General features: G+C 45.2%; 2 protein-coding genes across 2 annotated transcripts in view; both read right to left on the minus strand.

Annotated features, from left to right (window-relative positions):
- stmn1a (stathmin 1a) overlaps positions 1-22,627 on the minus strand; it is a 268,537-nt gene that overhangs the window by 167,037 nt on the left and 78,873 nt on the right. The gene's annotated exons all lie outside the window — the stretch shown is intronic.
- Positions 12,286-18,369, minus strand: tent5bb (terminal nucleotidyltransferase 5Bb). Its single transcript, XM_029167642.3, has 2 exons — positions 17,900-18,369; positions 12,286-13,948 (listed from the first exon to the last, which is right to left on the minus strand). Exons 1-2 carry the CDS (start codon positions 18,053-18,055, stop codon positions 12,926-12,928), a joined length of 1,179 nt encoding a protein of 392 aa, XP_029023475.1. The 5' UTR covers positions 18,056-18,369; the 3' UTR covers positions 12,286-12,925.

A 22,627-nucleotide genomic window follows, 5' to 3' on the forward strand; every position in this document is an offset into this window, starting at 1 on the left:
GATATGAACCGTGTTTATTCTTTTGCCAGAATGCGAGTGAAACGTGGTTTTATTCTTTTGGACGAGTTATTTTGTCAGTTGTCAGTTCAAAGGAGCCTCAAGTCAAGCATGCCTCTGTCCATGTGTGTTCACTTACACAGGTCTCCCTTCATTGAAAGCAGTTCAAGCGAACTTCCCCCTACACAACGGTTCAACCAAATTTTAACACTAAGGAGGATCCAATCACTGTCTGAGCTCAGCATGTAAAGATGAATTAGTGGCGATTCACAACATTAAAGAGCTCCAATAATTGTAAGACTAAACCACTGGATTTTTTAAGACTTAGGTCTCTTTTTGGCCTTACAACTGTTATTTCAATTATGTATTGAATATATATTGAAGCAGATTATATTGCCTTCTTATACGATTTGGTTACAACCTAAACATGGTTATAATAACTCTTCCCTTTGACATTATCCATATCCAAATGTGTTCCTTTTTATCATATTTTGGGCACTGCACCAGTCTTGGACGAGATAATGGCTATGCAAACTGTGGATAGAAAAATAAAATAAAAAGAAAAGATCAATAAGTGACACATTAATGTACTGCATCAATTTTAATGTTGTGATGTCAAGTGAGTCAGTGTCAGTTTAGGCAGAAAGTTTTGACACTACATTTGAATATTGTAACCACACTTCTGTATCCCAGTAGCACGTTGATACTATGTGTACAGTGAGTGTCAGGGAAGAATGTTTGAAAAAAAAACTATCTCAGGTTCTGCTGCATTTTCTATAATTGTCCACTTTTTATGGAATGTAGTCTTGGGGTAATAATTCCTCCTCTCTGCCCTCGTCGAGGATTTTTGTGGGTGAAACTCTGCAGAGTCTGTGTCATCGAACCAGGCCTGTATTACATGGCATGAATGATACAGAAGTAAAAACTGATGCTCTTCTGCAGAGTTTATTTGCATAACTGAAATACAAAAGCATTAAAACAGCTCTGATAAAACTGCTCACACAGGGTCCGAAGTGTGCTTTAACTTTCAGTTTAAATACAACAAATTGCTTCTTATATTACTATTACTAGTGTTAAGACATAATTACTACCAAGTTTTAGTTGTAAATCTGAGTGATCAATTAAATCTAATATACTCTACCTTGTACGTCTTAGTCTCTCTTCATTAATTAAAGCCTTTCTAATCAGCAAAATAGCTATCAAATTAGTTGATGGATGAGATTTTTTTCAAAATATTTCCCGGATGACAAGGTTTGCCTGGTGCTCCGGTCCTCAGCATCCAGCTGTTTAGCACGCAGGGATTCCTTCTATGACACAGAAGAGCTCATGTGTTAACTTGTGTTTGGCCCTGCAGATCTCTATCCCTTGAGGATTTCTGTCATCTGTGATATTGCTGATACTGGCAAGGGAAAAAACGCTTGCTTGCAGGGCTGCAAAGCAGACCTTCCTCCAGCGTAAATCACTTGAACTGTTTGACTCGTCTAAAGATAACAAATAGGCACAGATGCACATGTAGATGTGAGCATAAACACGTGAAAAATGCAGAGACACGCTGGGTGATTGAGGATCTGGGACTGGGATATTTCCTGAGGCTGTGATGGAGAAGGAGTGGCTTGGCTTTTCTCTGAGCATTACTGTCAGTCCATTTGCTGAACTGTGCTGCACTGGATCAGATCTTGACTTTTTTTGGGCCTCATGATGGCTTTCCAAAATGACAGAGCAGCAATAACAGGGAAGATTAAGCCAAAATCATTGTGCATAAACACAACTGTGACTGGGACAAGCTTACCTGGGGCAAAAGGCTAGGTGTGTGTGGGAGGTGGATTGTTTGAAAAACCAGTATTAAATAAAGATAGGTTTAGTCACTTCTCTCTCTCTTGACTTTTCTTTGACCTTCATTAATTTCTACTATCATGTAATCCTTGATGTAATTGTACCCAGTCAATGTCTTTTTTACTTTAAAGTGATCATATCTTTGAGATTTGCAAAGGTGTGTCTCTAGTTTTTAGGCTTTTATTGACAAGCTGCAGACACAGTTATTTTATCAGCACCAAAAGAACTTCTCAAAGGCTTAATGAAGCTGCTGCATTAGCATTTTTCCTTTTTGTTTATTTCCAGTCTTGGTGCTTTTTTTCTCATCTCTCTCCCTTTCTCTCTTTCTCTCTCCCACACAGTGAATGCTGTGAGCCTCACAGACCCTGTGACCCCGCCCGGCCACTGCGCTATAAAAAGCCAGTCCGTTTTCATCCAAACCCGTGGAAATCGGCAGCCGGGCCAGCCGCCATCCTCACTTAACCCTTCTGGTCTACTTCCTGCCAAGGGCCTGCTGTTAGTACCACTGTGTGAGCAGCGTGTTGTGAAACTGCATTTATTATGATTTTATGCGGCGTTGTTTTTAGCCGAGACTGTTCCCCGGATAGCTGCGCAAACAGTATTTAGTACTTTTTTCTTACAATGTAAACAGACAGCAGGCTGCTTTGCGCTATAAACGTGTTTGTTGTTTAAAAGAAGCCCCCCTTATTTGCCTTATATTTATGTGTAATTAACAGGTGATTTGCATTAATGCTCATGAAGATGAATGTTTTGTTGAATTTTAAGAGTTAGAAATGGTAAAAAAATGAAGAGAAAACTGATTGTTCTATAATCATGTATGATAGTTTATTATGTTATAATGTTTTATATTTCAGCAACCATCACTTGAAGGTTAGTCACCTTCAAGTGATGGTGCCTAACCTTTAAGTGACTATATACTGTACTGTATATATATATATGTGTGTGTGTGTGTGTGTGTGTGTGTGTGTGTGTGTGTGTGTGTGTGTGTGTGTGTGTGTATGTGTGTGTGTGTGTGTGTGTGTATATGTGTGTGTGTAGGTTCTTTTAAAAACCCCTTATTGATACAGTATCAAACAGTCAAGAGTTAGCATTTGTGTCAGTAATTGTCCTAAGAAAATAGTACCTCATTTCTAACTTTCACATTCCTGAGACGTTTATGAGCTTAAGACTAATTTAAGTGCTAAGCCAAAATAAATGTTGCTCACATGTTGCTCTTGTCTTTAAAGAGTTAATAAATTCAGCTCATGAGACAATCTGTGCTTCTTTGGAGCCAAACGCATAAAAGAATGTTCTCCTCCTTCCCTCAACTGGCACGTGAACGTCTCATCTGACTTTGCTAAATATCACTTCTGACAACAATGACAGCGTTTCTGAGCGAATGCTTTGCACTTTCCTTCACAGTGGGAAGTCTCCCCACTAAGAACACAGAGTCTTGTCTTTGCTCTGTGACCATATGCTGTAAATGTAGGGTGTTGATGCCTAAACTTAGTTCTTTTCATTGTTAGTGTATTTAGAATATTTTGTGCCAAAGGCTGGGGGAGGTATGTGTGTGTTGATGTGATAAGCTCCTGTAAGTTCAGGTGTTTTGGGTTGTTTTTACAAACAGGCTCTATCACATAGTCTTTTCTAATACACCGTGGTGTTGGTCATGGTAATAGAAATGAACAGAAAGGTAAATATTATGATAACAGTTTTAGGAAGGGAGATTTTTTTTCTTATTACTGCAAAAACTACTAGTGAATGCGCTCAGCTAAGCTAAGCTAAGCTAATCATGTTTTATCTTAAGTTCCACATTTCTTCCACACTGCTGCACATTAATTCTTTCTCATGACAAGCTAAAGTACTTGCTAAATTCAAAATGAATATTGATCCCGTATGAAGTCTTGGAATATTTTTGGAGCAGTCATAGTCAGCACCTTTTCCCTGCTTTCCCTCCCCATAGCTTTGCAATCTCAGGATTCAAGATGCTCTATTGTCAATTTGCAACATGTACAGGACATACAGTGCGTATATCAAGTATTTTATATAATGTCTCTGTCTCTTTAAGGTATAAAGAGAAAAAAAAAGACAGAATGCTGTGTAAATTACAAAACGCCAACAGGAACTCAATCACGGGTGTAATGGTTTCTGTAAAGTACAATAGAAGAACAGTGAGTGAATGACAGCCTGGGAGGATGTTGTGCAGAATTCAGCCTCCTGACGTCAACAGTTGTGTGACAGTCTCATGGAGCGCGTCACAACTCACTCAACCGGTTTGTGTGTTTTTTCCTCCTTGTCATTTCTCAGAAATATTGATAATGTGGTTCTTCCACATTTTAGCGGGCTCATTCTATTTAGTGCTTTCTTGATTATCTTTACTTATTTGTCTGGAGAAGGTTATTGCTCTTTGCTTTGTTCTTTGTGTCGGCTTTTTTCTTTTTTCCTCCTTTACTGCAATGTGTTGTGTGTAGATTGTGTAAGTCACTTACAGTATCACGTCTTGTCAGGTTGTTGTGCATCATCTTCTGCACCTCTGTCAGTTTTATCGTGTACTTCGAGAACACCCTGGATTTTACACTGGTTGCATCTTGTATTGTGCTCTTCATCATGTGTGGTTTCCTTTCACCTCTTCATCACCGCCTTCAGTCTGTCATTTATGTCATTTGTGCTTTTAAAGTTTTTTCAAAACTGTGCAAGACAGAGGATGAAGTTACTGTAATGATACATTATGTAATGGAAGTGTGAGACGTGAGGTGGTCCTTTAGCCGTCTATATCTAAATTGGGAAGCTTATCACTGTCTGTCTCCTAAACCTGTTGTGACTGTTGGGTGCATACTGGAAGAACATCTGTGCACATATTGAATATCCACTAAAGATGAGTTCCAATCATGCAGGTGACGCCTCCTCCTCCTCCTCTTTCTCCTCGTTCTCCCCCTCCTGTTGCACCTATAGCACAAGGTATACATTTGGAAACTCGAGGAATCAAGGACATGGCTGCAAGTGAGACCCTGAGCTGGAAGTATATTTCCAGGAGCCTACCAACTAAACCCAGACAAAGGGGGAGCTGGGCTCACATTAATCATACAGTATGTTCTTTCCGTGTGGAACCCGATCCACTGGCAGAGAAGGAAAGTTGTTGTTCATGTGGCGTAGTGTGTCACAAGCTACTGTAACTGGATGAGGCAGACAGGTGGTCCTGCAAACTGTTTTGTGTGTTTTTTTTCTACTATTGAGTAGAAGTGACTAAAGAAGTTCTCACTATCCGGCATTTCAGTGGGGAGAAAGAGATGGGATTTCACCCTGGGGAGCTCTTCTGGCATGTGCATGCCCAGAATTTCACAAGAGGCTGACAGCAGCACTGAAGGAGCGTTTGTTAGAATGCTGTCAAGGACGTCTTTCACCTTATTGGCCAAAAGATGAATCAGATTAATCCAATGCGTTTGAATACATCAGTGTTTTCCTGTGTTTTGTCTCTTTGAGGTCTGCATCCACTGAACACTCCTGTTGCATCTGCACTGAAGCAGTGGAGGACATTAGCAGATTATCCTCCACCAAGAAACTCAAGGGAACGAAGAAAAATCCTTTTTTCATTTTTACACTAAGATTCAGTGTTTAATAAACACACCCTCACCTCTTCCGCTTTTCAGCGTCTGCACGCTGACAATCCCTCCTTTGATGACTCTTGGAGCGCGCTTCATATCCTCTCTGACCCCTCAGCTCGTGTTCTATTCTAAGCGTCGTTAGGCAGACGCACAGTCACGCACGGCTACGAACAAGAGTACATGAATTAGATCTGCAGGGAAGGTGGAGTCCCCGCTACTTGGTGACCCTGGCTTTGTATATGTAACAAACGTGATATAATATAATCATCAGCTAAACGGCTAATTAAACCACACGCTAAACACTAATTTGTTATTTTATTAAAAAAAGAAATTTGCTTTCATACAGTATGCAACATTTTAATAGATGTTTAATGGGTAATAACTGAGTTGATATTAATGGTGATTGAAGTGCACATTCCTGCATAGCATTCAGTTTTCTCTTTGCTTTAGTAGTGAATGAGGCATTGGGGACGCAGGACTGGATCAGGAAATACCAGTTGGGGAGGCAATGGCTCTCTTTAGGATTCCTCTGGCTGGAATCTGGAGAAAAGAGGAAACAGGCTGGGTAATGCACCTAGTGATCTCTCACATCAGACTGCTTGAGCTTTTCAAAGGCGAGGAGGGTGAGAGGGAGCGAGACAGAGGACAAAATACCATTTTTCCCAGAGAGGAACTAAGACTAAGCATTCCTGGCATAGTCACTGGCCTCCTAACAATCCTCTGCTGTGTGCGCTGGAGGACTGAGCAGCTACAGTGTGTGTGAGGCTCACACAGTAGTAGGCTAGAGAGCGGCCGACGTCGCGCTCAGAGCCCCACAGCTCGGCCCGGCCCCGGCCCTGGCCCGGCCCAGCCTCCGTCCCCCAGCCGCTAAGCCAAACACTGGGATGTCTGAGACGGCACTGTTGAGCCTCCGCTAAAAACACACTCCAGAAAATAAACAAGTCGGGGCCCAAGAAGAGCAAATATTTGACCGATCTGAGACAGGCAAAAAGAGAGGATGAATGTCAGACGTGAAGGAGGGGGGGTAGGGGGGGGGTCAGGGATGGCTGGAGATGAAAGGGGCCACCGTTGTACAGACCACACTTTGCACATGTGACTGGGTCGGAAACAAAAAGCAATATAACTATGATGTAGATGATGAGGTCATGAATTATTAAAGAATAATATTATAAAATCAAATATTGTAAAATCAGATGTTGCTACTTCCTCATTTTCTATAAAGCTTGGAGTTTCCTGGGTTGCCATGGTGATGGCACAGATGTGTCCCCACCCGTCACCGCACATCACTGTCTCTCTGCTGTTATTCTTTGTGACAGAGCAGCTGAGCCAGGGTGAAGTTCCTGAAATAAAAGACGACACCTCAGGCCGCCCCGTCTTCCGGTACGTGCTGCCTCTGTGTACTTCCTGTTGCTTTGAGTTGGGACCGGACTTTTCTCATATTGATACTGTGCATCCTGGTTGTTGCCTGCTGTAAACAGTATATGACCTTTCAACTATCTGATGAAGGCCATGATGTGTGACAGAAACCACACAAAGCTACTGAACCTTGAGATCGTTTCGTCTTGCTCGGCCTATTGTCTTCTGGTTCCCTTGTCTCCTTTTATTCACACATAACTTGAGCTAGAGTTTTACTATATGAGCTTAAGACACACCTGTCACAGTCAAATGTCTAGGTCTTATTGAAATGCCTTACAAACACAGGCATGTGAGGCCGACGGAGATGATTTACATGTGTTAGTCAAGCTTTGGGTACTGTGGCTCTGTCACGTGACCCAAACCTGAGTGAGTGATTGTGTGGGTGCAGATGCTCAAGGATGTGGACCCATCTCTAGATCATCTCACCTGCTTTTGATCCACTGATCCATCTGCACGTGATAAGATGATAAGATGACATCTCTATCTCCTGTGATGCAGGCCTGTCCCTCCCAATGTCGCTCCCCTCCTCCTACAATACAGCAAATCAGTCAGACTAAAGTCCAGGCTGTTGCTCATCCATCTGTGGCTGCTGAGTGGTCCTTCATAAGGAAATATCAACACTGCCGGTGAATTGTAGCTCCTCTTTGCGACTCTTGAAGGTAACACTGGGAAAACACACCCGGGAGGAGGATGAGCTCCAAGTGCTTGCAGGCCTGAAGACATATGAAGATGAAATGTTTTCAGACCAGATGGTTTTAACTTTATACCTGTACATTCCAAGTCTTATAGACTCCTTTGAAGCACAAGCTGAACAGTTTCGGGGAGAGCATTTTTCACAGGCAGGAAAGTTATTAAAGCCTGGAAATCTGACTTAAAATCCACATGAGTCCAAATCAAGCAGCCATCGCTCTCCATCCTGCCTAGATTGAACCCCCAGGATCATCCTGGCTGCTGGCTGCATATTATTTGGTTGCGGTTAACATCAGCAGACGTCCAGATCTGCTGACAGCGGGGGTGATGTCAGTATTACAAAGTGGTCCTCAAAGGTACGCACTGTAGTGTCTTATTTTATTATGTAAGTGTCTCCTAATGTGGATTTCACTTTTTAAGCCAACGTGAGCTCCGGGAGGGATCAGAGCAGCATTCGCTATGAGCTAAGAAGATCCATATGGCTGGAGCAGGGGGGTCAGACTTTTTCCAGCTTGGCTGCTCTATTTCCCCAACGGTGTGTGTGTATGTGTGTGTGTGTGTGGGGGGGGTTAAAAGGAACAAGCCTCCCCGCCGTCCTCCAAATCCCTCGTAACCGTCCGCGGCCCCCGTTCGGCACAGCGGCCATTAATATTTATGAGAGGAGAGCTCCTCGCATGGGGCCCAAGGGTGACAAACAGTGTGACCTTTTAGAGGGGCCAGTGTTTACTGTGGCTGTCAGGAAGCCCCCCCATCTTCCTCTGAACCAAATGAAAGCAGGCCGGTGTTCGCTACGAGCAGATGCTGCTCGCAGACGGGGCTCTGACTTCCACTGTGTGGAAGCCTTGTGAGCTGAAATCAACCGTCTCCGAACAGAAGCTCCGCCACCTCCAGACGTGATGTTTCCACTCGGCCGGCGTTTCCCTTAAATGTGTCACACGGTTGTAGTTTACGCCCTCAGCGGTCGTGGACTGGCTCCTAAAAACACACACGTGATTATTTTGTGTCCAGAAGTGACTCAACAGATCTCGGTCTGTGTCACGGCCTTTATTTGTCCTGAAAACACAGAGCAGGAACCCCTCGCTGTCTGTGATGTTGTCTGGAAATTACACGTTCATTCTTGTGTCGTTCAAATGAGCGGTGAGACCAGTGGATTCACATGCAGTCAGAGAGTTTTTGTTCTGCTTGTTTTGGAAAAATAAATGTAGGAAAATTATGACTTTGTTGATTGATTCATCACTGAGACGACCTTTTTGGGGAATTTGTGGAGCGTTTCCTTCTCATTGAGTTAAACCCTGCAATTAGAGAAACAAAAATAACATGTATTTATTTTATTGGTTTTGTAGAATGATATTTATATCACTTCAGACTTCAGACATTAGAATCACATGTATTTTAATTGACAGAGTATTCTAGTATCATTCAAAGGGACTAAACAGCAGCCACAGCTAGAAGAGTCAAGGTTTAAATCCATTTTCCAGCTACTGTAGGTTCCTCCCACCAAAGACATGCAGTCTGGCTAATTGCTCCCAATTGGCCCTAGGTGTAAATGTGAGTGTGAGGGGTTGTCAGTCAAACACCCAGGTTGTAGTCTGCTTGTATTCTGGATGCAGACTACTTACTGTTATATGCTATGTGAACGGGAAAACCCAATTTGGAGGAGTTTTAGGAATCTGATTGGCCCAGGTAGGCTTCTCCCAGAGAGTTTGACCAATGTCTACACTCTTACCGTCGTCTGAACATCCACTGGTTTCTGAGTGATGCAACTAATACAAGCCTGAAACTAAAACAAGCAAAATGTGTATTTAAACATTTTTGATTGAAAAAGACAGAATATACTGTATATAATATGGACATCATAAAGCTTTCCAGACAAAGCCTTTCAGCACTAAGGTTGAGGTGATAATGTTTCTCAATATAAAACATTTTACTATCTAATATTCAAATATATCCAAATATATTAAAAATCCTAACACTGACACAATGTTTTGTAGTAGTAGTAGTAGTATTACTAGTAGTAGTAGTATTCCTGCACACCAACACATACAAAAACATAAACACATAGAGATCTTAAGGTCATGTTTCATGTTTTTGTTGCTTTCCTGCTTCACACAACAGTTAACAATGTTGCAATGACGTGCTTTGACAATTTTCTCAAGCGATTCTGTCACGTGAGGTCAAAACGAACAGACTTAAACGATTTAACGGCTAGTCATAGTGGAACCGTGATCATCACGAGAACATCGGCGCAGGTGATCGAAAAGCAGTACATTTGCTAAAAAGCTTTTCGTAACAATTTAACGCTCGAGATTTCACATAAAGTGTCACAAATTTTAATTTGTTTGTTTATGAAATACCCCCATAAACATGCTTTTAACTGATTTTGTGGCCCTAGAAGCCGAGGTTGATGCATAGATTTTACGGGCCGCCGCATGGCACAGACTGCCCCTTTCACGTTTCAAGACAACAAATAAACATCACCATGGTGACGCTGCTCTGAATATCCACACATCCTATGAATAGCAATTCTGTGAGTGCCTGGGAATTTCTTGCTAACGACGTGATGATGGATGGAGCGATGCCACCCGGTCCAGTAAAACAGCTTTACGAGCAGAACTTCAGCACCACTTCCTTCAATCTCCAGCCGTAAAGACCGAAATTAGTATCAATGTGATTCTGTCGTTCTTGAATAAAAGAATTTTATTTGTTTTGATTGCATCTCAATCGCAACTTCTTGGACATGTGGTGCTTTTATGGACGTTTATTTGGACGGCGACGGCTGAAACTGGGACAGCGATTCTTCACCGCTTTCTTTGATACAAATATGTCTTTTGATTGGTTGACTTCTCTTTAATTTTCCCTAACCCCAACCTCCCATGGTAAATATTCCTATAACTCCCTTGTACTAGCAAGTTCACTGCGCTCTTATTTGTTTAGGAGCATGCATCCACTCGTAGCATCTCATCTGAGAAGAAGGTTGTTCCCATTACAATTTCCCCAGGCAGCTGATATGGGCAGATCGTCAGCTAAGACTTGACAACAGTGAGCAGTTTGTTACACTGGAGACCAAACTTGGCTTGGTGCTCACGCCGTGACCCTTCCCATCATCCCCAGGTGGTATCCATCATCGCTAAAGAAGACGTTCCCATGATCTAATCAACTGACAGGCAAACCTCCCCAAACAACTTGTGCACTGTGATTATCACACATAGATTCCTCGTCACAGACGACGCACTGAGGAAAAGGGGGGAAAAAACTGATAGCGGGAACTTTTGAGGTCCGCGCTCTCTGGTGGTAGTGGAGGCCACAGGGGCCCACCCACGTAGACGGGACGGAACGGGGGGTGAGAAGGCCAAGCTGCTGGGAGCGTGTGTGCACTGTGGAACGGCATGAACTACAGAGCTCAGCACAGTGTCACATTTATCTGCGGTATTTGTCCTGGAAAAACCAAATGTGGCCACTTTAAATCTCAGGTGCTTGACTAAAAAATAAAAGAGTCTTCAGCTGCTCTGTAAAATAAGGTAAAATAGCCCTTTTTGGCACAGAGCCAATGTTTGTACTTCTTTTAGCTTCCAACAACATAACAACGGTTGTTGAAATATTTTGTAGCAAAAGGCAAATATTCTGCAAAGCATCCGCCAGCTGCAGTCAAAGGAAGCAGCTGGCAGCATGGTTGAAGCTAAAGTTCATCTACTCAAACATCTATTAGGATTCAAGGAGTGAATACAATTAAAACCTATATCAATGTTGCGTCAAACGTTGGACATCATCCAAGCCAATCAAATACGTCTCTTGCCCTGGCCTTTTAGTTCAGTCTAATGGACACTGGGTCTGTCTGATGTGCTCTGATCTGAGATCCAACCTGTCAAACCTTTCAAGTGTATTTGCATTAGCCTTTAAGCAAAATAAGCATCAACACATTTACGGCTTGCAGATTTTTGCTTGACTGTTCTGATGAGAGGCCACTGGGCACAGGAATCACTGGCTTGTTAAAAACAAGACAAGCCGTGCTTCAGTTGGGACCCTGATGTGTGTTTCTTCCTGCTGATCTCTCCAGTGGCATCCTACTGTTTGTTTCCTTCAGCGTCTCTGGTGCCGTTGCTCGAGACGTGTGTGAACCCACCGAGGCGGACGTCTTGTTGCATTCACATCTCGCTCCCTTAATTACCCCGACAGCTGCTCGCCTTCAAAATGAACTTGTTTAAAGAAATCAGTGAGTCATTTCAATGTCATTTCAGTGACTCACTGCACTTCTTTCCTTTCTGCATCTGAAGAAACAATAAGCAGTTACTTGCTATCGGTGCCACACTAAATCTCTAGGAGCAATTCCACATGCAGAACTAATTAGGATCAAATGTCCTGGAGTGATAAACGGGGGCCGGAGGATGAAATGCTTTACTGTTCCGATCGTCCGGGAGGCGAAGGGCTGGAATGCCAGCGGTGCCATTTACCACCTGATCCTCGGCTGCCGCCTCAGAGATCAACCCGTCCAGGACCAGCAGCGGCAGGCTCTCGTTTCAATACGAGGCCGGGGAACCCCTCGTGCACAAGTGGAAGAAAACCGCTAATGCAGAAACTCGGGCTCGCGGGGGTCTCGGGTCGGAACAAGCGAGTGTTTGTGTCTGGCTGACGGAGCGCAGACAACAAGCACACTGAGAGGGTTCTGGATGATCCAGAGAGACAGCAAAAGACAGATCTCAAGGGACAGACAGAAATAGAGAGAGAGGAGAGGGTGTAGAACGTGTAAAGAAAAAACCAAAGGACCACATCGTTATATTTTTGACATTTTTTAATGGTTTAAAAACAAATACCCTGACCCTGGATATAGAAAAGTACAGTAACCTGGATTCAAAACTCTTACGTACACATGAGCTACTAATACAAAGACATTTATCATCATCAGGCACTTGTAATCACATAGAGTCTCTGTTGGTCATGCTACACAAGAAGGTATGTCTTTGGTCCTTTGTCCCAGTCAGGTCAGCTGAAACCACAGTCAGAACGAAATGAATAGCTTCCTGGTTTTGTACCACGTATTTACATTTCATGAAAGACCCGACGCAAAAAAGCTGGAGCTAGTCAGACAAGAAACGAAACTCACAACGTCCCTCCGTCACATATCAACCCTTCATATTTACCCATATATGTCAAGACTGGTTATGAAACAACAGAATTTAAGGGTATAGCAATAATAATAATAATAATAAAAACAATAATAATGGCTCAAATGAGTGTTTTTTACAGCAGTGTTAATCAATATAACTTAGTGGAATGGTTTTTGTAAGATTTGGCAAAAGGAAAACAAATTGATGGCCTCTTGTCCACATTGGGCCTCAAACCAGAAAGCCACATGGCGTCAATAAATTCTCGGCTCACGTCAATGTAGTTGGAACCAAAAGCCCAACTCCTGCTCAGCTGCAGGGCAGCCACGTCTGATAGGAGCTGCACGTGTGCATGGGCGACTGAACCTGCGCCACATAGTAGTTGCTGAAGTTGACGTCCCTGACGTAGGGCGCCGGCTGGTAGTAGCAGGTGATGTTGGCCAGGGCGGGGATAGCGTTCTGCTCGGCCATCACGCGCAGCGCCAGCGCCGAGATCAGCGCCAGCGTCTGGCGCCGCTCGTGGCCCATCAGGCACACGGTGCTCTCGTCCACCACCCGCCTCAGCGTCACCAGGTACTCGTAGCGCTTGTGCTCCATGCCGGCGAAGTGGTTCTGCAGGTAGGCCTCCAGCTTGCGCTGCTGCTCGCCGATGTCGGGGAAGTCGATGAAGAAGCGCGAGCACATGTAGCGCTGCATCTGCTTCATCTGCGACTCGGAGGACGGGCGGAAGCCGCGCACCAGCAGGTGGCAGTACTTGAGCAGCCCGCCGCCCCGGATCTCCTCGGGGCTCCGAGTGGCGATGACCTTGGAGCGGAGGTGGCCCAGGGCCTCCTCGAAGTCCCCGTACATGCTCTCCCCCTGCACGGTGGGGTGGAAGGTCTCCGACATGGCCGTCTCCGAGCAGCGGTCGAACAGCAGCAGCGAGTCCAGCGAGATCTGGAAGGAGTCGACGCTGAACTCGAACTGCCGCCTCAAGGAGTCCACGAACTTCAGCTCCACGTTCTTGCCGGTGTTGTTGGACAGCGAGATGAGGCTCCAGCGGTCCGTGTCGTTGCACACCTTGACCAGCTTCTGCACGTACGCCTCCTTGAGGGCGAGGGCCGCGATGCGCTCCCTGCTCACGCCGTCAGGCAGAAACTCCACCAGGCAGTCCAGCACCACGTCCTTCACCAGCCGGAAGGTTTTATCGCCGGTCAAGTCAAGGCCAAAGATCAGGTCCAGGTCCTTGTAGCCGAGGCCGTTGTCCTGGTGCAGCACGTGGCTGGCCGCGGAGCCGTTGAGCTTCACGTCACGGACCACTACTCCGTGCTCCTCCAGTCGAGCCCTGACCACCTGAAAGACGCAGACGGGAGGAAAAACGTGACTGACTGTTATCACTAAAGCGATGACTATCAGAAAAAGGCTGACAGGAAAAACACATGCTTGGGCAGGAAGCAGTGAGGTATTATACCCTATACATACTGTACAGCAGCCCACTCAATGAATTAGTGGAATAGCTGATTTAGCAGACTGTGTAGAAGGAGCAAGGCAACAAATCCAAGCTTGTCAGCGCTCGTCCTCTCCACACAATACGGACCCGTATCAGCTGTGACCTTTTAAACTGCCAGGCTGTGGTCATATTGAGAACACACGACCCCTCCCGTTTGTATAAACAACCTTCGGCAAGGTAAAAAAAATGCTTCCACTGCTGCGTTGCCTGGGAGAAGTCGCAGACAGCTGAGATGTTTACACGTCCTGTCTGTTGCATCCGTCCAGTGACGTGACGGTGGAAGCAGAGTAGCACAAATTTCTCTTCAGCTCAGATTTATAGGAATGTGCCAGGAAATTACATTTTTGAAACAATTTTAGCTCGATGTTAGCTGAATATGCTGCACATTCTTTAGAATTCATTTCAATGTGCCAGTTTGTACAAAGATTAAAGAAATTAGATATGAATGTGTAAAAAGGTGTCCTTATTCAAACCAAACTACAGATTCTGGTGATAAATGAGCTTCATCTTTCAATTTAGACAATGCAAACACATGTGTGTGTGACTGAACACCACAAGGGAAAAGTGGATGACACTGCAGAGACATCCAGCAAAAGGAAAACCCGCAGGAGCGTTTGCTCTGACCTCACATTTCAACAGTCGGAGGTCGCACCGCGAAGCACCCCCATCGATCTCAACTGTCAGGACTCATGAAGCGGTTCTGAAGTGAGGCGCCGGCGCCTGATGAGCCAAGCAAAGGGAGACACTTCCGTCGACGTCCGAGCAGAGAATGCCTCGTAAAAGCGAGCCGCAAATAAACCCGGCTGGTGTTGACAACGCCTCGCACGACGAATAACGGGCTCCGCCGTTTCCCCGAGTTTCTCATTTAAAACTGTGGCCTGAATGTGTTTTTACGACAGCAGTTTGAAATGGCCCGGCCGTTTACCAGCCCAGAGGCCGCTGGATGCCAGAGAGAGATCTGGGCAGCGAGTCAGACCCTCCGTCTGCCAAGGAAACGGCGACAGCGAATGAGAGGTTACGAGTCCCTGACCTTCGCGTCCAGTCCAAAACCAACCCGAGCAGACGGAACATGCAGTAGCTTGGCAGGCAGGGAATGAGGATGATGATGATGATGATGATGATGATGATGATGATGATGATGATGGTGGTTTTCCTCTAAATCAAAAAGCTTCCTTGTACTTCCTATGTGCGGGTGGTCATTTCACCTGCAGAGCAACATGGACTACTGTTCCTCCTCAAAGTGACTAATATAGTGTTGGATCCGTTCATCAATCATTTCAATAGGATTCTATCCAAGATGCCCATTAGAGGATCATTTAGTTGAGTTGGGCTGAACATGAACCATAAGACTTGTGACAGGCAAAATAGTCATCCTTCTGTTTCTAGTGACATCTGGATACTATCTTGTGATGTAATAATATACAGCGACTATATTTCCCATCTACCCCTGAAACCAGTGGTAAATTCCACTGTATCACATCATACTGCATCAATATGCTGCTCTAATTTTAATATCAATGTCCCAGAAGATTGAACTTTAACCAAAGGTAATGAAAACCCGCAGCTCCTGGGTGCCGTCCAGCCTCCAGGGAGTGATGGTGAACAGTGATGAGCAAAACACTAAAAACCTAAATGCAAAGCTAAAGATACATCAAAATAACTGCTCAAAGGCCAAAGATGAGAGTTCCCTCCTCTGCACAGTCTCCACAATAGCACACTGAGGAGTTAGTTTACAACCTGGCAAGGGCCACAGAGGAGTCAGGCAACCAGGAGGCTTCACTTACCACAGCGATATGCTGTCAAGCCTGACCCACGAGCCCAGCGTTATTACACACACTAATCCACTCCTCGCGTTCTATGCTTCAAACCCAGCCTCCAGGAAAGCAGGGTGCCGCGGTGAAAGTGAGCCGTCGATAAGAGCGACGCAATTCGGTTTTAACGTGACCCGCCCGCATGGCCCCCGGAACACGAGACGGCCGGCGCCCTCGGTGGCCAAGAAAAACACGGCGGCCTCCGGTGCTCCCGCCCCCACACGTGAACCCGCTCACGCGGTGACACAGCCTTTGCTGCGTTCACGGAGCCAGCGGCCGCGCTGGCGGCAGGGTGGAAACCCGCCACGGGGTCTGGGGCCGCTCACCGTGGCCGCAGGGTGAAACAAAGGCGTCGGCGCACGTGACGCGCCCGCAACCAGACCGCGAACACGTGTTATTGCAATGTGGCCCCCAGTCAGCGGGGCCCCTGTGGCTCTGTGGGAGCGTTAACCCCAGGTCCCGTCGCCCGAGACGGAGACGACAGAGCGGGGTCTGTCATTATTTCTATCAGTCACATTAAAGCAACAAGCCCCGCGCTACTTTCCACAGCAGGTCTCACGGCGGTTTGTATATGTGAATGTGTTTCCTTCCAACCAGCCGCTCGTGGCTTTCCACTCCACTCCATATGGTATGAAAATCAACTTGCAGACGCTTGAAGCCTGCTTTGCATGCTCCACGTCAGGGAACGTGTCAGCTTTTGTTTATTTATGAAATAATGCTGCCATTCCCTGTTGACACAGGGCAAAATCTCCAAATCGATCTTAATTTAACGTGGCATCAAGTGTCACAAAGTGCTCTGAGTTTGGAGAACGTCTCATTTTTAATAATTGTGCTACAACAAAGAAAACCTACAGCTCATTTGTCATCATTTGATGGAAGTTGACTCAGAAGCACAGAAGATTATTTGGGTTTTGTTTTTGAACACATAATTCAAGATCGACTGGAATAAGGAGGTTAAGGAGGTCTTGATCAAGCTAATAGTTTCCAGGCTACACAAATTACAATATTAAAAACAGGGCTTTTCCAAACACTGCTTTAGACGCTCCTTAAACTCCACTCTGGCACATGGAAAGAAACATTCTGGTGTCAAGTCTGTTGCATAATGAAGAAAAGGCCTCAGAGGTGCAGATGGAGGGATGGAAGGGGCCTCCTTCCCCACAGGGTCGTATGAAGGGAAAAATACGGATCTCTTTATTGATATGATCCTGAATTAAAGGCAAAGTCACTTATTTGACGCCTGGAGAAATTAACACCAGGTTGATTATTTATGTATGTTTTCTTCCTCATCTCTATTATCTCACTATGGCACTATGGAGCCAAGGTGAGCTAGTGGATAAGTGCAGTCATGGTGTCAGGTCATCTCCACGCTGATCAAACGGCTTTTATTAAGGTGCAATCAGCTCTGTCAAAACCTCACCTTTGTGGCAAATGTCACACAACATGCACTTTCACCTGCACTGTCAGAGCGTCAGGTAAATGTACGCACCATCCACTGGTTTTCTTTAAATCTGACATCTACATTAATATGTTAAAATGTGGGCTGACAACGTGTATGATCAGAAGTAAACGCAACTGTTGAAATGCAACAATGAAATGTACTATGCTTATTATTATAAGATATGAGTAGTAGAAAGATCACACACACACACACACACACACACACCTTCAACCTGATCACAAATAAAAAAAATATTATTTATAATTTTTGTGAAGTCGCCACTGTTATTAACATAAATTAATCTCGCTAAATGAAAAATGTGTCGACGCTGTAGCCGCTTGATGCCGATTTGACTCAAACTAGTTAAAGTAGCATATTTTTTCATACAGGTTTGACACAGGTTTTATACTCGTTTGTCATCAAAACCGAGTGGAGGCGTTTTTGTCTTCGTCCACTTCCCTCACTCCGTCTCCGCAGTCACCTGGGCTCCCGGACGCCTCGCTGTGAACCAGTTGTTGGGTCAGTACACATCTGTATGCGCTCACCTGGACTATCTGCCGGGGCTGCACGGACAGCGTGGGAAAGTTGCCGCGGCCGTGGATCGGGACGCTCTCCCCCAGGATGGAGTCCAAGCGCTGTACCTGATCCCAAGACAGCACGCTGAGCCGCCGACTCTGCTCCGAGGCATCACCGGAGGACATGACGACCGGACTCCGCGGGACGTCCAGAGAGAGGTTCGGGTGGAGAGCGAGCAGCGGATCCCCGTCTGAGAAGGAGCGTGGGTCGAGTCTAGACGTCTGTCTGTCCCCTCTTCTGGGACGAATCTTAAAAATCTCCAACGTGCAAAGAAGTTAAAGTAAAGTCGGGTTTAATATCGTTCAAGTCCGGTTATAAACTCCTGGCTCCTCTCTGCCCCTCTCTGCGTCTGCGCTCACTCTCTTTCCAGATTACAGTCGCGCCGAGGTTTTACCGAGCCGGGATTAAGACGGGCCTCCCCATTGGCTGAGCGGAGATTTATGAACGCTCCGACCTACAGAAGACTGCAATCAGGCTGCACACAGGCACACACCCACTTCCCATGCGTCAAATAGCAGGTTCAAGGACTGTAGGAAATATGGTAATTACGGGGTACGCGCACTTAAAAGACGCAACTTCTCTTGAACCGTGCATGTTAAGTTCAAGCGAGTTCAGAAATGCGTTCCAGTCGCACACCAGTCAGTCGGCTAACTGTTTTCTATACAGATAGGTCACGTCTAGAAGAAGTGAGGCTCAACACAGGACGGCTCATCGTCAGGCGCCAGGTTAAATTTAATCAAATTGATTACTCATATAAACATCATCAAAAGAAAAAGCACAAGGACGTCGCTACCAAACAAGGTGGAGACCTGTGTGTCACTCCTGATGTGCGCAGGTGAAGTTATGCAGCACCTGCCCATGTGCTTCAAAAACCACAAGTGTCACCGCAGGTCATTCCTGTAACACCGTTTCAAGGAAAGCAAAACTGTTCAGTGGAACAAGAACTGACACAGTTAAATAAGACACATGTGCTACAGATGTTACCTGTGCTGCTCACAGTTAAGCACACACACCTGCTGAAGTTGATTAAACTCTATTGGGGACCGTGGCATCTTCTCAGTTTGCCTATGTTTGTAGTTTAAAGCTTAAACATGACAATTTTTAATATTAGAACGTTGGCCAGTAAATGTGTTGAGGATGTGGTCAAATCTGGCTCTCACCCAACCCTTCACTGAATGAGTAAAATGAGACAGTGTTTGAACAATACTCTCTGGAAAGAGTATTTGGCTCACTCTTCATCTGCACCTTTGTACTTTACGCTCTTCGTTGTTCATTCACGTCAAAAAGTTGAACTTTATTTCAATAATAAATGCCACAAACAGTACAACTGAGTGGCAGGGCATGGCTATGGTGCATTCAGGGACCACCAGGATTTTTCCTCAGTAAAAAGATAATATACTTAAAATTCATTAGCCATTATTGTTTTAACTTTAATTGGGAAAGGAATTATGCTAGACTGCTGTTTATAGACTATAGCTCAGCTTTTAATACTGTAGTCCCTTCACGACTCATCATTAAGCTCAGGGAACTGGGACTAGGTCACTCCATATGCCTCTGGTCCTAAGCTAAGCTTCCTGACTAACAGATTACAGGTGGTGAAGACTGGTCAGCAGTTCTCAGATCGCCTCACACTGATGTGGCTGTGTTCTGAGTCCCATGCTCTACACCCACGACTGCTATTCTCAACACAGCTCCAACTCCAACAATAAGTTCAGGATTCTGGTCTGCACAAACTGAGCGCATCACCGGGACTACATTGCCTAACCTGCATGACGTCCACATCAGGAGGTGCAGGTCCACGGGACAGCACATCCTGAAAGACACACTTTCTCTACTGTTTTAGTTTTACAAACATGGAAGTGACCAATAACACTCTTGAATCTTAAGTCTTGAATAGCAGGAGGACGGCTCGGAAAAGTTAAGTCAACAGCAGCAGTGGTTCAGAGATCTAATACTGTTCTTTCGTGTGATTGGTACAGTAGCTGCATGTTTTAGTTTTAAACTCATACATGAGTCAGCCCCTTTCTCTGTACATTCCTGGAAACTACCCTGTTAAGGGTGCTGACATTTTGTTGGCCGGGTGAAGAAAATCAGAATCTTAACCAAATCTATGAAGTTCACCTCTAGTTCACTGAGTTCCTGCAGCAGCCATCCATCATATGAAACATATTGTAAGATGCCCTCAATGTGAAATACCATCAGAGCTGCCGACTGCCACGCAACAACCCATCTTCTTACACACATCGCTGTCATGCCTTCGTATTCAAATCAACTGTATAAATGTCAGGTTCAGACGGCAGCGATGTCCTGATGGAGGTCAGTAAACAACAACAAACAGAGCAGACAAGAAAAGACTCATGAATTCAGCTGTATTTATTCCTACCAATCTTAACATATGTTTGTTTCAGTGTTTGACACTTGCCTCAAGTAAAGTAACTCTACCTGTAAAATGTGGTGTAAAACCCGGAGGGTTCACTTGAACCATCACCTTCAGAAGCTGCTCCTATCTTGGTGCATTCGCAGTTCCTTTACTGGGAGAACTGGGAGAACACCACCCTGTCATCATCCCAGTTGTTCTACTGGTGTGGCAGATTTCCCAGCGGGGCCAAGCTGGTGTGGGCAGCGTGTCACTCCCATGAAATGCCTCGGCGTCTGGTCGGCCTGTTCTTTTCCACTTGTGATTGCAATAACTTTCTGCTGTGGAAGGAAAGATTGTGTTAGTGTCTGGAGCACACAGAACCCCCCCCCCCCCCCCCCCCCCCCCCCCCCCACACACACACACACACACACACACACACACACACATTAGGCTTCAGCAGAGGTTAAATGCTGACAATTCAAACTGTGTAAGTGGAACTAATTATGTTCATTTGCTCAGTTATTAATCTTAGAACAACAAATATCACTGCTCACACCAGCTGCCCCGCTAATTGCAATGTGCTTTATAATATGTGCTGTGCAGATCATATAATAAAGCGACGCCTGGTTACAGGTGTGTCGCTATGGCAACGACTTGCGCAGCCTCACTGATGCGATTAGTAAATATAAGCTGCGGTTCCAGGAAAGTGTGTTGCACAGACGCTGGAGCCGTGACCTGTGACCTCACGCAGCAGCAGTAAATCAGCCTCACGTCATAACAACGAGGGGGACGGTTACGAGACGGGCTGCGGCGCCTCATGCGTGACGAGCAGCAATGCAGCTTGGTAACACGTGTTGGTGTTACTGCCGCAGAACAGAGGCGCGCTCGCTTCCATTACAGGATCATTTCATCATTAACAGTAACACATATTTAAGGGATTAACGCTTATCTGACAAGTCATTACACTTTAATTAAGAAGCTGTCGTCAGTTTGTTTGTAATTACATTTATTGTAATTACTTATTATTATTAATTATTGGGTGAAATTTGTATTTAAGAGTCTCTTGCGGTGTCCTGACAGAGAGTTTTACAGCTTGTTGTTATGTTTTTTTGGACCATGTGACCAGTGTGAGGCTAGTGGCAGTTTGGAAGCCAGAGTTCTTCCATTGGTCAGTGTCCATGTCTGATTATGACAGTAGAGGCACAAAACATAAAATACCATTGTCATACTCTACTGTATCATATTTGGAGCTGGATAACTGTTGTCATTGTCTCTTGTTTCGTTTCTTTGCTCTGCTTGTCTTTCATTTCGTAAGAATTCGCTCCATTGAGTGACGTCAGCCTGTGAATGTTCTGTGCCCAGGTTTGAAAAGAGGCACCTGGAACTTAACGTCCAGTACAAACGTAGAGGCAAACAACCGCCGCGCTGTTTCTCTCGCTGCACTGTTTTGACTGTGACGTTTTGTGGGTATTTGTTATGGCACAAGAACAATGTGAGTCCCTGACACCTTTCACAGGTACGGGATGATCCCGTGAGCACACAGCTATGACTTGTTTTGTTAAGACCTTTCTACCAACTTCAGCTGTGACTTCACAACAACCCTGACACAAAGACACCTTGAGCTGAGTTATGTTATGTAATGTGCTTATCCAAGTCAGAAATATGGATCTAATGTACAAGATGCAGCTACTATAATAACAAATCTAGAAGTAATAAACACATAAACAGCTTTATAATTATTACACTCAGCGAAGATTTATGAATAGGCCCTGATTCAAGACATTTCAGTTAAAACATTTCAGTTTAAAGATGATTAAGTTCATCTTTTATATTCTATCATTCATATTAATGTGTGTTGCATTGTGTCAAGTAATGGGTTTAAAGAGCTACAAGTCTGGAGTAAAATCAGCTGCAAGCGAATTAACGCTGCGAGGGCCTTTAATTGGCATTCGCACCACACGATCGGCAAAGATCAAAACCCGCTTTATGAGGTATAACGGCAGTAAAAACTAACGAAGGCTCCGCTGGGGGTGAAGCGGTGCTGCGCGTGACATCAAACGGCCGACGCCGTTTACTCCGGCGCCCTCAGCGTCGTCCAGCGCCGCGTCGGAGCTGCGAGCTGACGCCGGAGGCCGCGCCGCTGCACACCTGCCCCTCGCCTTTGAAGCAGCGCGAGCCCCGTCCGTCCCTGGCCTCGGTCCAGGGCATGTGATGGAGCCTGTGTCAGGATTTCCACCTTGTTACCGACGCCTCCCACGGTTCGGTGCAGTGTCCGTCTGTGGCGTCTTTAGTTGTCCCGAGGACTCTGAGTCCGAATCAGATGGGATTTGTTTTTATA

The sequence above is a fragment of the Betta splendens genome, chromosome 11 (genome assembly GCF_900634795.4).
Source record: "Betta splendens chromosome 11, fBetSpl5.4, whole genome shotgun sequence".
Lineage (NCBI taxonomy): Eukaryota > Metazoa > Chordata > Actinopteri > Anabantiformes > Osphronemidae > Betta > Betta splendens.